The sequence below is a fragment of the Podarcis bocagei genome (assembly GCF_964188305.1).
Source record: "Podarcis bocagei genome assembly, chromosome: 14".
Classification (NCBI taxonomy): domain Eukaryota; kingdom Metazoa; phylum Chordata; class Lepidosauria; order Squamata; family Lacertidae; genus Podarcis; species Podarcis bocagei.
This window is the reverse complement of record NC_138139.1, coordinates 36,452,889-36,467,913: the sequence shown is the minus strand read 5'-3', so window position 1 is coordinate 36,467,913 and position 15,025 is coordinate 36,452,889. Positions and strand designations below refer to the sequence as shown.

General features: G+C 47.3%; 1 protein-coding gene across 2 annotated transcripts in view; it reads right to left on the bottom strand.

The window, feature by feature from the left end:
* Positions 1-919: 919 nt before the first annotated feature.
* Positions 920-15,025, bottom strand: part of PPL (periplakin) — a 48,871-nt gene continuing 34,765 nt past the window's right edge. The window contains exons 10-22 of one of the 2 annotated variants that reach the window (XM_081170401.1): positions 13,382-13,504; positions 13,079-13,225; positions 12,188-12,339; positions 11,741-11,838; positions 10,826-10,983; positions 10,147-10,325; positions 9,426-9,564; positions 8,195-8,388; positions 7,346-7,496; positions 6,753-6,836; positions 6,477-6,593; positions 5,541-5,633; positions 920-4,919 (exon numbers count right to left, since the gene is read on the bottom strand). In XM_081170401.1, the coding sequence (XP_081026527.1) occupies positions 2,256-4,919; positions 5,541-5,633; positions 6,477-6,593; positions 6,753-6,836; positions 7,346-7,496; positions 8,195-8,388; positions 9,426-9,564; positions 10,147-10,325; positions 10,826-10,983; positions 11,741-11,838; positions 12,188-12,339; positions 13,079-13,225; positions 13,382-13,504 (4,299 nt within the window). In that variant the 3' untranslated portion in view covers positions 920-2,255. The remainder of the gene's footprint in view (positions 4,920-5,540; positions 5,634-6,476; positions 6,594-6,752; positions 6,837-7,345; positions 7,497-8,194; positions 8,389-9,425; positions 9,565-10,146; positions 10,326-10,825; positions 10,984-11,740; positions 11,839-12,187; positions 12,340-13,078; positions 13,226-13,381; positions 13,505-15,025) is intronic. The other variant, XM_081170402.1, reaches the window with a different exon arrangement.

Below are 15,025 nucleotides of genomic sequence, written 5' to 3'. Positions count from 1 at the left end.
GTGGGTGGGTGGGGGCAGGGGCCTTTCTAGGTAATGAGGAAGATGGAGGAGACATTTAAAATGGCTAATCTTGTATACAGCAGCTGAATAAAATTGTTTTCCAGTTTCCAAATTGCTGTTTTCGTTCTCTTTATTTTCAAAGAAGGGGCAAAGAGGTGACCATAACTCAGTGGCAGAGCAGCCACTTTGCCTGCAGAAAGCCTGTGGGTCCATTCTTGGCATCTCCAAGCAGGGTGGGGAAAAGACTGTTGTCTGGAACCCTGAAAATCTGCTGCTAGTAAGTACCAATAATCCTGAGACAGATAGGTCCAGTAGTCTGTCTCAGCATAAGACAGTGTCTCATGTTCCCATACTTGAGACTCTGCCAGTTAGAGTAGATGAGCAAATAGTTTGACCTGTTACAAGGCTGCTTCCTTTGAACTGTGTTGGGAATGCAGCATGGCTGTTTTGTTTTTTAAAGCTTTCCGGAGGCTTAAGAAAATTCTGTCTCCCGTCCCCAAACCATACTGCCAGCCATCTTGGTATTTATGTGTGGGGCTGCTTGTTTTGAATTATTTTAAATTTTGCAGCCTGTGTGCATTGTGCACAATTTATTTTGTTTCTGTTGTCAGGTAGAGGGACTGTGAGCTAGTCAGGCCCTTGGATCCTGGCAGTTCTACTGAGCCTGGAGATTGCACTAGGCCCATGACCTCAGAAAAAACTAGCAGCTGAGATGACCGTCTCCATCCTTTTTCTGCACCTGCTTGGATTTGTGAAACACAGCCTGTCTATACAAACTGTGAAAATGCCAACGTTCTCCACTTTATATGTCCTTTTACAAACAGTGGTGTACATACCAGATGCAGTGAGACGCCCTGCATATCGTATCTTTTATGTGAACAAATGAAATGGCAAATATTAAATGGGAGGAAATCATCAGTTTAGATTGCTGCAGAGTATTTTTTCATTTATTTGGGTGCATAAATAAAATTTCCCATTCCCTTCTACAATGCATACTTTGAGAATTCATACAGTCAAATAACAACTAAGCAAACACCAGCACAAATATCATAAGTACCCACTGTTCCATTCTAACAGTGACAATGGAATGAGAGGCACTTTTGGGGATTGTTAACTGCAGCATCCTCTATTTAACCTCCTTTCCTTTTTAAGGACTGGAGCTTCCCTACACAAGTATGACCCGAAAGATAAGCAGGTCGCTCTAAACATACACATATCGTTTACTGTCTCAGTTACACAATGATACTCACTATCTTAGACTACGTACTAGAGTCTGACAGTTTATTATGTAGAAAGGAGTTGCACTGTGCCTAAGTGTCATCTTATGCTGAAGTTTCTACAAATGTATTCAATGATCACAGCATAGCATTGAACAGCGTCTGCCTTTAGACTGATATTCTTCGCAGTAGCTGGTTACTGGGTCTCCACTGGTGAGTTTATTCTTCCTTTGGCTTTATTAGTATTGTCTTTAAATAACATCCAGGAGTAAAAACCAGTTCCTGTGGTAACAATATATGCATATAGTACTTTAGAGTGCTCAGAGTTTCACATACACTCAGCTGTCCTTACAACAGCCCTGTAAGATAATGCTAGTGTTTCTCCACACATTGCAGAGATGAGGGTTAGTCAATGTGATGCCCTCCTGAAGTTGTTGAACTACAGCTCCCATTGTTGCTGGCCAGTGGCCATGCTGGCGGGGAGTTGAGAGTTCAACAACATCTGAAGTGCACTAGATTTGCTACTCCTAGGTGAAGGGGCTTAGGGGGGAAATGGCTCACCAAATGAGTTCAAGATTAAGTTGAGATTCAGATGAGATTTCACAAGTGTTCAGCTATCACTCTTAACTACTTCACTAAGGGAATGTGTTGGTAGAGACCACATGAGCTTGGAAAGCCAAGCTGGAGAGCTCTCATTCAAAAATAGCATTGGGTAATCATTTGATTTCTACCCACTCCCTGCCACCCCAGTGCACAGAGGGGTTTGCCACTGACTGGCGGGGTCAAAAGTAACATGCAGCTTTGGCAAATTGGAGCATTGGCCTGGGGTGGCAAGTCATAAATATTTTTGATAAAAGCAAGTAAGTGCAGCTTAAAAGCACCCTAACGTTGGAGAACAGGCACTAGGTTTGGGGAATATACACCTATTGGATGCAACAGGTAGTAGAAGTCCAAGTTTGTAACATTCGGTACAGCTCTAGACCAGCCGCTTAAGAATAGTTCTTTTTTTTTAAAAAAGCAACATCTCTCTTGAAGCAGCTATTTCTGTCCAGACACCAAGACAGCCAGCTCCTGGATGGACAACTCCTTGTTGAGGTAACTGTCGTACTGAGCCATGGTTAACCTTCCGCTCTTCAAGGCATCTTCAATTGAGAACTTCTTCCCTGACTTCCTGTCAAGGATTACTGAAGATTCGCCACTTGGCCCTTTCATTGTGATCTCTTCCCAGTCGCATTCTTGGCTCTTCAGTTTGACGTACAAGCTCCACTCAATAAGCCCGAACCTGTGGGCTTCTTCTGGTGACATCTCTTTCCCAGTGTCTGGATCAATGACCACAATGGAACGTCTCAAGTGATTTTCTCTCTGCTCCCTCTTGATAGCTACTGTCTGAAGACGGTTTTGAAGCTGTTCAATCTCGTTGTCTTTGTCTTGAGATAACCTCTTCAGATCATCCAGCTCTCTCTCCAAAGCCTGGAACCGGGAGTCTAGGTTCACGCCGCTGTCCACCTGTGACATGTTTCTTAAATCCCGGGTTTCTGTTACTGTGAGTTCAATCTCCGATTGCAACCTCCGCATCTCCAACAGAAGGTTCTGCTTTTCCAGATGCAGCTTGTGGTTTTCCTCCCTCAAAAAGTCCAGCTCCTTGGAAGACTTGGAGTTGTTGAATTCCACTTCTGACAACTTGGCCTCTAGCCTGTTGATGTCCGTGTCTAGTTCCATCTTCCGCCGGCTTTCCTCCTCCAGGTTGTTCTTCAGCTTCTGAATCTCGTATTCAGTGTCTCCTTTCTCCACTTGGATGCTCTCAGAGAAGACTACTTTCTCCTTGACTTCCATCTTTTCCAGTGCCTGCAGTTTCTTCTGCAGGGCTTCCAACTCGGCCTGCAGGACTTGCCTCCTATGTTTTTCTTCCTCCAGCTCCAGCTTAAGCAGAGCATGCTCTTTCTCCTGCTGCGGATCTTGTTGGAGGATCACCTTCTGTTTCACGGTGACTCTCTCTGTTGTCTCCTTCACCTGCTCCTCCAGCTCGCTCAGCCTGATCTTCAGCCTCTGCACCTCCAGCTCTGCCTCCCGCCGTGCCTGCCTCTCTTTCTCCAGCTCATCCAGCTGGCGCTCCAGCTCCGACCTCCTCCGCTGCAGCTTGCGCATTTCGTTTCGGAGTGAGTCAATCTGCTGCAGCTCATTCTCTATGCTCTGTGAGAAGGAGCTGACCTCTGCTTTCAAAGCAGGGTCCTGCTCCAGTTTTACCACTTCCTGCTGCACCACCTTCTCCCTCACCTGAGAGAGTTCCTCCTCCTTCTGTCTGATCTTCTCATCCTGCAACTTCCTCTCCCTTTCCAGGTCCAGGTGCTTCTTCTGCTCTTCAGCCAGCTGAGCTCTCAGGGACTCCACTTCTTCTCTCGTTTGGGGGTCTTCCCGGTACTGCAGCACCTCCTGCACCACTTCCTTTGTCTGGACTTGAGGCTTGGCATCTTTCAGGGTCTGAATTTCTTGCTTCAGCTGATAGATCTCAAGATCCGCCCTCTCAATTGCTCTGGTCCGGTCCACAATCTCATCCCTGAGAGACTGAAGCTCCATCTCAGTCTCTGGGTCAGCCTTGTATTTTATAACCTCCTTGATAACCTCTTGCACTTCCACCAGGGGCCCTCTTTTCTTCAGGGCAGCCAGCTCATTCTGGCAAGTTTTCAGCTGCTCTTCCCCACCCCGGCATCTCCTTTCCTGCTCCACCAGTTCTAGGCGAAGGTTAGCCACTTCGTTTTCAGCCTTGGGGTCTGGACGGACAATCTCCCGGACTTTCTCCTGGACAATCACTTTGGCATTCTCCTCTTCCAGAGCCTGGATTTGCCTGAGTAGCTCTGCTTTCTCCCTCTCATTGGAGCGGCCTTTGGCCTTCTCGTCTTCATACTGCCGTCGCAGCTCGCTCACTTCCCTTTCTGTTGCTAGGTCCTTCTCCACTTTCAGCACCTCCTTGACAGTGATCTTGCCCTCGGCCATCGCCCGCTCTTTCTCCAGCCGCTTCAGTTTGTCTTGCAAGAAGCGAAGCTCTTCCTCTTGCTGCTTCCGCAGTGTACTCTCCCTGTGTTTGTTCTCCTGCAGCTGCTGATACTCTGTCTCCAGCTGGGGGTCGTTCTGCAGCTTCACTACTTCTTTTTCCATCACTTTCTCCTGCTCCTTGTTCTTCTCATTGGAAAGAGCATCCACCTGGTGGCGCAGGAGAGCCATCTCATTCTGACGGTTCCCTTCCTGCCTCTTGAGATCCTCCAGCTCTTCTTTCAACTTCAGGATTTCCTCTGCCTGTGCCTTATCCGGCTCAATACGGAGGACTTCCTTGACCACATACTCCTGCCCACCTTCCCTCCTCTCATGCTCCAGGGTTCGCAGCTTGAGTTTCAGGACCTCCAGTTCGTCGTGCAAGTTTTGGTTCTTGCGTTGTTCTTCTGCCAGGTTCTGCTGCATCTTGTGAAAACTCTCATCGAGTGCTGGGTCAGGCACTTTCTTCAACACTTCCTTCTTGACCACGGTCTCCTGTGGCTTCTGGTTCTGCAGGAGGAGGATGTTTTCCTGGATGACCTTGATCTCTGCCTCCAGCTGCTGTCGGCGCTGGCTCTCATCGTCCAGCTCCTTCCTTAACTTCCAGACTTCCTCAAGCGGCCTCTCAAACGTGTTGGTCTGAGCAGACTCCTGCATCACCTGGACCTCTGGCTGCTGCCAAAAAAGAAAAAAATGATGAGTTGCTATAGCTGGAGCATCATTTGTCATTCCCTCCACCCTCTAATCAAAGACAAATGTTGCCAGATAGAAACTCTTTTCAAAGCTGCTAGAATCCTATGCATGTTACTTCTGAGTCTGGCTGTCTTTGAAGGAGCTGCTTCCCAAGTACAGGGCTGGGGAACCTCTAGCCCTTGAGATGTTGCTGGAGTCCCAACTCCCACCCTCCCATGCCATATTAGCTGGGGCTGATGGGTACTGAGAGCCAGTCTTAAGCTACAATCGTAATTAGAAATCCCACTATATTCAGTAAGTGTGTTTAGGATTGCAGCCTTAGTCTGCCACCCCCTCTTTTTCAAAAGCCTCGCTGGCATGTTCTGTTAAGTGATGATGGAACCCTTCCCTGCCATCTGCATGGGCATATTCTCATTAAAAATTGGCATGCAGAGTTGGGATGTTTTCTCACAAAACAGCTCTGTAACTTGCAGCCAGCTAGGATTCTCTGCCTGTATTAAGTCTGCACCCCAGCCTATGTGCATCTTCTTCCTCTTTCCAGAGTTCTGCCTAAGTAGCTAGAACAGTGAGAAGCAAATTAAAGCCTAAGCTTCTCACACTCACTTGTCTCAAGAGATTCTGGGCAAACTCCAGGTTCTGCAGCCTCTGCTTATTGACAGCATTCACCTCCGTGAACTTTGCAGCCAGGAGAGCTTCCTAAGAATGGAAAGAAGAAATGAGGTTAACAAAAGGTATTAAGAACATAAGAAGAGCCATGCTGAATCAGGCAAATGGACCATCTACTCTTATATTCCTGTTCTTAGAATAGCTAAACCAGATGCCTATGGGAAGCCCATAAGCAGGACCTGAGCTCTGCAGGAATCAATTTTCAGGCTAGATAAAAGAAGCTGACAACCTCCTTCCATGCTTCTGGGGAGTTGGCAACTGTGGTCATTGATGGGGTTTTGGACAAGGGAGGAAGCATTCAGAGGGGTATTTCTGCAGTCAAGCAAGTTTTGGTTGATGCACCGCCCAACAAGGCCTCTGGGCACCCAGGAGAGATCAGTGTCTTCCACCCAGTGCCTCTCAGCCTTGATCATTCCCCATGAAATGTCTGAGACTGAGGCCTAGTCATACAGTGGAGTCAGGACACTCTTCCTTTGTCGGAAGCGACACTGGTTGTGGTTTGCCAGAGCTGAGGCAAGAACGCAAACTGTTGAGACAAATCCAAGAATGGACCCAAGATGGTGTCAAGCCACAGAGCCAACTGCTGTTTCCTTCAGGGTGAATATAGAACGTACATAAATCTTCCTTGTATGGCGCCACAGGTACATCTAGTGAAGTATTGCCTATGCTGACTCACAGTGGCGCCCCAGGGTTTCAGGCAGGGTTCTCTCCTAGCCCTATCTGGCAATATCAGGGATTGAACCTGGGGGCTTCTGCATGCAAAGCAGACACTTGGCCACTGAGCTATGGACCTTCAACATGAAAAATATTGAAATACTGCCTAGAGGAGCCACTTAGACCGTGACAGAGGGCTTGTCAAATACCAGCAAGTACCTCTTCTTTCACTTTAGCGGCTGGAGACTGGATTCTAGGTCTCTTACTCATGAAGCCATTGCGACCATTTTCCAGGTCAAGGATGGATCTCAGCTTCTCTGCTTCAAGTTCGTAGTCCTGCAGAGGGGAGGGAGATGAAAATCTACTTACAGAGAACCAGTCACAGTTCCATAGTACATCTCCTCTGCGATGGGGTTGTTTTCTTTCTGTAAGCAACCCTTTTAGCCACACAGGTGGCTGCTTCTCTGAGCCACACCCATGTCCCACCATCCTCACCTTCACTGCTTGCTGATACTGTTGAGCCTCGGCGGAAACTTTCTGAACATCTTGCTCTTTGCTGGCAATTTCCCCCAGCAGGGCCTGCAGAAACAGATCAAGCAGAAAATGTGAAACAGCAAGAAGCCAATGGCTATACCATCTTTTAGATCGGGATAGCTAATGTGGTCCTACTAGATGTTTCTGGGTTACATCTCCCATTATCTCTGGTCTCATCAGGTCTTCCCAGAGCAGTCGGGTTGCCATAAGGCAGATGGGCCGCTGGGCAGCAAGTTTGGGGGTGGGCAGAAGAAGACAACACAGATGAGAGTCTCCACAAGTTTAATTGGGGCTGTTAAACTCTGTGTAAACCCTGATTACCCATGCAGCTGCAAGTGGCAGGGTGTGGGAAGGAGATGATGCAGACCATGTTCTCTACCTGCATCATTTAAAACCCTAATTAAACATTAGGGCTGTGCAAGACCTCTGATTTCATTTGGGGTCCAGTCCAGATCAGAGCCAGATTAGGATCACAGTCCTACTGCATAATCAGCTTATCACAGGGTGCAGGGGAATCGGACAAGAAAACTCTTACGATACTGTTCTATGATTACCTGTTGGTTCTTCAGCTTGGTTTCCACTTGAGTGACATTGTCGGTTTCTTGAGGCTCATAGTTGGGCACATTACAAAGGAACTGGTTCAGGTTGTTGTAGCCACTGCGATAGTTGGAGTAGGACAATTTTGCTTTCTGCAACATCTGAGATCTGTGAAGGGAAGCGGAACAATACTTGCTTGGGATGGACATTAGCAGAAATGTCACAGTGCCATTAACTGTCACACCCTCCTAGTAGACCAATGGTTCCCAATTGGTGGTCTGTGGATCACAGAGGGTCCACAGTATATACACCAGTCAACTGTCCAGGACATTGCATGGGGGGGGGGGTATGCGCTCGTGTGTGGCACCCAAAAACACACAGGTCATGTGACTTGTGCAGGACTGCGGCCTGGAAGACATGCATCCCAGTTTTGCACAGGAACATGTTGAAGGGTTCACATAACAAAAACTACCAGAGAGATATAGCAACATTTTCAAAAGTAGTCAGTGTCTTGGCTTTTGAAAAACTGGGGGTCTGCAGTACTTCGCTAATTGGGAACCACTGCCCTAGTCTAAACTAGACTAAATATATGACGAATTTGGATGAACTCTCCCGTTTTATAGCAAAAAAGTCAACATTTATCTGCTTCCTTTAATGCAGCTCTCAGTTGCAGCTCCCATTTGTATGTATTAACCACCATCCGTTTTGAGAGCCTCCAGGGATGGGGAGTACGCAAACAGCTAAAACATCCTCCGCAAGATAACCTGGTGACACAGGATTGGGGAAAGAGCGGTTTGGACATTCCTTCTCCTGCTTCTATTGCCAGGGCTTCATTCACCCCCTCTTTCTTCCGCTCACAGCCTGACCTGTGATCTATTTGCTTGTTCAGGTTGCCGAACCGCTGGTTGAGCTTATGGAGTTCAGCTTCCTGGCGCTCGATGTCCGGGCAGTGCTCTTGGAACTGGCTGGCCAGGGCATTGGAGCACTTCTTGGCTTTCTGCAGATCCTGCTCTGCCACGCTCAGCAAAGGCTGGTGGGCCTGCAATTCAGAACCCAGTGCCTGGAGAAAAGTTGGGGGGGGGGAGGGGAACGGATAATCAAGTATTTTAAACGATGTTAACATTTTTACCCTACCTTTCTAGGACAGCCTCACAAAGATTTAAATCTGTCACAGTACAAATGAAAACACAAGCCTCAACAATAAAACAAAAGACAAAAAGCAAGAAAGCAGCATCATACAAATTTGCCAGGAGCCAGCAAATGACATGATGTCATCCCAAGTTCTATGTAAAAAACACCCACCAGGTTTAAAGCAGGGTGGGGTCTTAGGAGCCCATTTAAAAGCAGGCAAAGAGGTTTTAATTGTATGGATTTTATGTCCTGGCAGTCCCAGTTCTTTGAGGGGACAGGACTAAGTAACCCTGGCAGCAGCCATATTTTCCCTATTTAAGTCCCCTTTGGAGTGATGGAATTTCATCAAGCCCTGTTGGGGTTTGGGGGTGGGCTCTCTCTATGTTTACTTGAAGGTACAGGAAGCAAGGAACCCCATGGGCTAGCCACTCAGCCTGTGTGTGGCTGGATAGTGCTATTTTAGAGTGTTCAAAGCAAATGTGTGGCACCTATAGCCCTCCAGATGTTGCTGAACTACAATTCCCATCATCCCTCACCATTGGCCTAGCTTGCTGTAGTTCAGCAACATCTGGAGTGCCGCAAGTCCCCCAGCCCTAGTTTAAAGAAAAAAAGAAAGGGGAACAGAGGCAGTGTGCAACCCTGCAGGTCCTACCTTTGACTGTGTTTTAAACCCGCAGGCTGGAACCCGCTGGATTGTGGATTCTGAAGCGAACCAGTGATCCAGTTCAGGTCATGATTCCACCCAGATTGGATCAGGTGAATCCACTTTGGAATCTGAGCCAGGTGGATTCCTCCTCCATCTCTTATCACAGCTGAAGCAGACCCCCTCTCCCTTGTCCCTTCAGCCAGAGATGGGACAATAGGATGACCTCAGAAACTGTACTGACTGGTGATTGTCCGGATACATTTGGGCCATTTAGCAGCACTGCTGTTGTTTTGAAAGCCCCATTGAAAGCGAGGACTCACCAGCAGCTCTTCTCTCTTGCGCTCCAGGGCACCTGTGTCCTCTGGAATAGTGTCCTCAATGGCCAACTTGTTCTCGTAGCCAGAAATCAGGTCCCTCCCTTGCTGCAGACTCTTCTCAAGGCGATTGGCAACATCCACTCTGTACAAGACAGACAAAAGCAACTCTTCAAATAAACACAGCTTTACAGACATGGATACCCCTTCAGGCAGAAGAAGCAGACGGGGTTCTGTGCACATGGATGGATGCTATGATTTCGCAGGAGCACAGAATATCTGCAGTGTGTGGTATTAGGCAAAGGAGTCGGCGTCTGGAAAACCTCGCCTTTTGTCTAGTGTTCATGGTTGCAATGCATTGTAAGCTATTGCGGATATTCCCTCAGCAGCCAGAGAGATGGCTGAAAAAGATTTTTAATGGGTTGGTGGGCTCCTTCCAGGCCCTGCATACTGGTCGTTCCCCATGACCAGCAAAGCCAGAATAAATTACGCAAAATAAGAAATATGCTAATTTCCTGTTCATGATTTATACAGGCTGCACGCAGAGCAGGTGTTCTACTACTGAGCTGCAGCTCATCCTCCAAAAGCAGGTGCACCATATGGAGGTGCTTACCAAGAGTTCAAACAGGTGAGCCAAGCTACCAAAAGGACACAAAGATCAAGAGCAGGTGGTGAAATTTCATGTTCCCTTTCCAAAGCGACTCAGAGAAGCTGTACAGACACCTACTTCTCCTGAGCGGCGCCAAGCAGCTGGATGACATGGTTGTATTTGTTGTTTGTCTCTTCTGCCTTGTTCTTTAGCAGGGAGGCACTTCCTGTGTCTGGCACGGACTCTATGAAGGTTTCACACTCCTGGATCCTGCGTGCTTTCTCAGGTTCAATACGCCGGACCTCATTGGTGATGTTCTGAAAAGGGGAGAGAGGTGGGCAGCAGATGAGCAAGCGAGCATGGCACTGCCCCTCTGCTGTCCCTGCCGGGAACAGCTGAGTTCTTGAGCCAGAATCCTCCTGGGCTGCAAAGTAGGGGGGAGATGGGTCCATAACTCTGGACACAACTCATAGCATCCTGCCTGGCTCAATATTAGGGAAGGGAGGAACTCAGTTTGAGCACTCAATTTCTCTCCTACGCCATCTCCTTCCGGTGAGCCTCTCCTCAGTCCCCCAAATGCAGCGGGGGGGGGGGGGCGCACCCAGAAACCCTCAGGAGAAAGTGTGCGCATGTGTGTCTCTACGTGGGCATGGTGTTACGATTTGGGTCTGGGAGCTACTGAGGCTAAAAAGGGCAAGTTTCTATCTGCATTCAACAATGGTATCCCCCTTACCTGTGATTTACAATGGTATGAGCAACCAATTGCCATTCGATCAACTCACTGCAGAATAGATTTGGGGGTGGGGAGAGACTTTACCTTAAGATCCTTGGATCGCTCCGCGCTGTCCTGCACTGCCCGGCTTTGCTCTAGCGGCGGCCGCAGGTTTGCAGTGATGGCTTTCTCTTGCTTATCCAGCTCACTGTTCACTTTCTCCAGCCCCGCCAGCAGCTGTCGCCCCTGGACTGATGCTGCATCTGAGGCGAAAAACAACAACAACAACAGCAGGTGGAGCAGAAGGTTTTATGTTTGGATCCCTGGTCAGCAAGTACATTTGCTGGGAGAAGTGGAGAAATAGTGGCTAAGGCCCTTAGACTATCCCAACAAGGGGCCTTCTCACAAACTGTGCTGCTAAGGAGGCTAATATTGTGATGTCACTTTTCTAACATATTTCAAAGCGGTAAGGTACAATCCCATCTTACCCACATTTAATTTGTGCGATTTCAGCCTCATGTGGCTGCATGCCAGCTGGTTGAAATTGTGCCAATTAAAGGCACACAATGTGCACTTTTAAACTCTCTGCCTTGCTTATTGGGCAAGGCCTGCTCACCAAGCCAGCTCCGGAAAAGTAAGAGTGCTCACGTGGGGGTGGTTTGAGCATAAGTGCTTTTGTGTATACGCAGAACCCTTGGAACTGAACCCCTGCATGAATTCACATTTCCCCCGAATTACACAAAAATGTATCTTCTGCATGGATAGCACAGATTCTGCTACTGAACTATGACCCTCCACACAACCATATTAAGAAAGAGATGTCTGCACATACATTTGCATAATATATAGTAAACAGATCACAGAATTCTAATTGAGGTTTCCAGAATTGCAGCATTTTTCGGTGCAGAGTGTGCACAGCTGCTGAATTTGAACTCATTCACTGCTTGTGATGAGCTAATGGCCCTTCCATTTTAAATGTGGAACTCAAGCATTCCCCCAGGCATGGTGTGGGACACCTACCTCCAATGCTGTCTGCCTTCAGCCCATCATATCGCTGCTGCAGAAGGCCCTTGGTGCCAGCTATCTTCTGTTTCACGCTCTGATACTGACCGGTGATGCTGTGGGACAAGAAGAGACTGAGCCAGTTGCGCAAATAGTGGGGAATGCGAAGCACTTTCATGCTTAAAATGAATGTGGAAATAGACAAAAGGAAGGCCTCTGTCTGAACCATCAAAGGACTGCTTGGCACTGGCATTGTTACTGCTACTATTAATACAATTTATGACAATTAAAAACATGAAGCATGGCATAAAACATGGAGGAAAAAGAGAATGCATTACAACAAAAACCCAGCAATAAGCTGCAAAACAAACAGAAGCAAAACAGACCAACGATAGACAGCAACTCCATCCTAATCCGTCAAATGGCTGGTTCGTGTCAACACAATCTGGATCAGGGAGCACTTACTTGTCAGCGTGAGCCAGCGATTCAGGATCTGTCGGGGGGATCATGAAGCAGACGCCAGGGGCGCTGATTGCATTTCCTGCGCTGTCGGTAACTTCCCAGATGTCACCACTGTTCTTGTGCAGGGTGTATCTGGCTCCACGAGAGATCTGGCACTGGGGTAGAAAGAGTTCAGGATAAGCAGTCGTATCATTTCTCCCACCCCCCAGTAGTCCCAGGAGCGCATGCTTTGCCCTGGTACCACTGGTTAAAAGGGGGTCTTTCAGCCAGTGGCTGGAAAGACCTCTCCCTGAGACCAGACAAACACCGACAGTCAGAGGAAACAAAGCTTGGCTCTACAGATGAAAGAGCTGGTTCAAAGGTTGGGAACCTTCAGCCTATAGACCAAATATAGCCCACCAGACCTCCTAATTTGGCCAGGTCCACCTGCTCCACACCTGACTTAGAACTTCAGGTAGATGTTGATGTAGCTACAAATAAACAACCAGGAACTTAAAGTGAGCTTCTGGTTGTTCTTTTGCTGGACCGTCTCCCCCATGAACGACAGTGGGAAGGAAAGCCCACTTTGCTCCAATAGTATTGAGCAATTTCCACTGAAAATGCTGCTAAAATGGAGCTTTCCCCTTTTGTTTTAGCAGCAGTCTCAAAAGATTTTCCTCTAATAGACACACATTTTGGTTAGAAAACTGCATTGCAAAATTCAGAGAAGTATGAATTTCAAAGGATACCGACATTTCAATTGGATAATTGTTTCAGGAAATGCAAACTAGGTATGATCTCATTCAAATGTGTACCCAAGTTAATATATCCCCTGCCCCACCTGAATTTACCAGGCAGATCTTTTGCCCGTTGCGTCATCCTGTGATGAGCAGAAGGGGCAACATTGCTTCTTACCCGCTCACTTTCGTAGTCACAAAGCGCTTCCACTGGGATGGGCTTAAGCGGGGTCTCCCGGCGGAACTTCAGAGGGAGCACCTGCTGGCTGCGCTTCTGCAGGGACTTCACCACATCATCATACTTGTCCAAGGCCTTCTCCTGGTCCTGGTGAAGACAAGGCAAAATCCTGATGCACCAGGGAAGAGACGATCAAGGCAGACAATGGGATATGGACAAAGCTGTGCTGGCCAAAAGCAGAGGGACGGGCCCATAGCTCAGTGTGATGTGCAGCTGCAGTCAACTCTCACACTCAATACTTGCCTCCAGCTCCCTCAGCAAAGATTCAATCTGGTATCGATCCTTGAAATCCGGGCTGTATTTCTGGTCCAGGTCTGTGTCCACTTTCCTGAGAAGGTCCTGGGCATCCTTAGCATCTTTTTGGAACTGTTTGGGGTGGGAAGCAACTCAAATAAGTCAAGGGATCCCCTTTGAGACAGAAAAACAATGCGCTGCACCCTCACAACATGACTGTCACAAAGGGGAGTGGACACTTTCCCCTCCCCCTCTCCCTGCAAGGTAATAATTCACTTGTTGGTAGAATGGAGGAGAAGGAGGAGAAGCTACAGCCCCTGGCATGGGGGTTCTAGAGAAATGAAATACTATTCTCTCTTCCACATCAGGGATGGGAGCCTGTGGTCCTCCAGATATTGCTGGATTACACCTCATGTCTTCCCTGACCATCCGCCATGTTAGCTGGGGCTTATGGGAGTTGGTTCCAGCCCTATCTTAAACAAAATAGATTCAGGGATAACTGAATCTATCAATTTTGGTCCTCTATCTCTTTTTTCCAACCTTAAATTTAGTTCTCTGGATTTCTGCAGCTAATTGTGATTTTTTTAAAAAACAACAACAACAACATGAGATTTTAGTGTGAATTTTTCCTAATCAACACATTTCCATATACAATTTTGACAAATGTACATATTTTTGCAAGGCAATTTCTCCAATATAATGCATTTTTGCATTTGTTCTTTCTCTAACAGGTGCAGTTTTAAGCACACTTTTCTGTAATCTATGCATTTTTGAACACACTGGTTGGTAGGAACCACACTGCAAAATTCAGAGAACTGCGACATTGAAGGAAATCCAGTTTGTGTATTCAGGAACTGTGAATTAAAATGCAAACCTAATTTTTCCCCCATCCCTTCTTCTGCCACCCTTCCCCACCCTCCCCATATTCATTTTATGAAGGGTTATGTTTCAATTGTTTATGATTGTCTGGTGTTTATTTTATGATTGGAAACTGCCCTGGGATCTGAATGTATATGTTGAATGTCAGCCTACAAACAACAAACAAAATGAGTTTGGGACAGGTAGGTTCAGGCTGGATCAGCAATGGCATCACCACTGTTTGTGCTTTGTTTCTTTTAGGGTTTGGGGATTTATGTATTTTAAAAAACAGGAAGTGGGTGAGAACCTGCAAAAGAGGACAAGCTTTTCTCCCACCTCTGTGAAAATTAACAATCTAACCCAATGTATCCCAATCACCCCTTCAGTGCAACTATTAAAGAGACTGTTGCCCCTTTCATCTGGTCACATAGGAACATAAGAGAAAGGAAGCTGTCTTGTACAACATCGGACCTTTGTCCATCTAGCTCAGTATTGCCTACACTGACCTGTCCAGGATTTCGGGCAGCGTTCTATCCCAGCCCTACCTGCAGAAGGTGCTCTGCCACTATGCTATAGTCTTTCGCACCCTAAAGACAAAAGTGGGAGCCTGCATGGGGGTGTTTTAAAGGAACCCCCCCACACAGTTGTGTGTGGGCCTCTTGCCTAAAATTCAAGTAGTCAAAAACTCCTACTCCTACTACAGTCAACCAGAGAAAAATGAAGGGCAGCAAAATATTACCTGCTAACTAGGGAAATCTCCAAGCAAAGAGACATGCCTGCTTTTGCCCCGAGGAC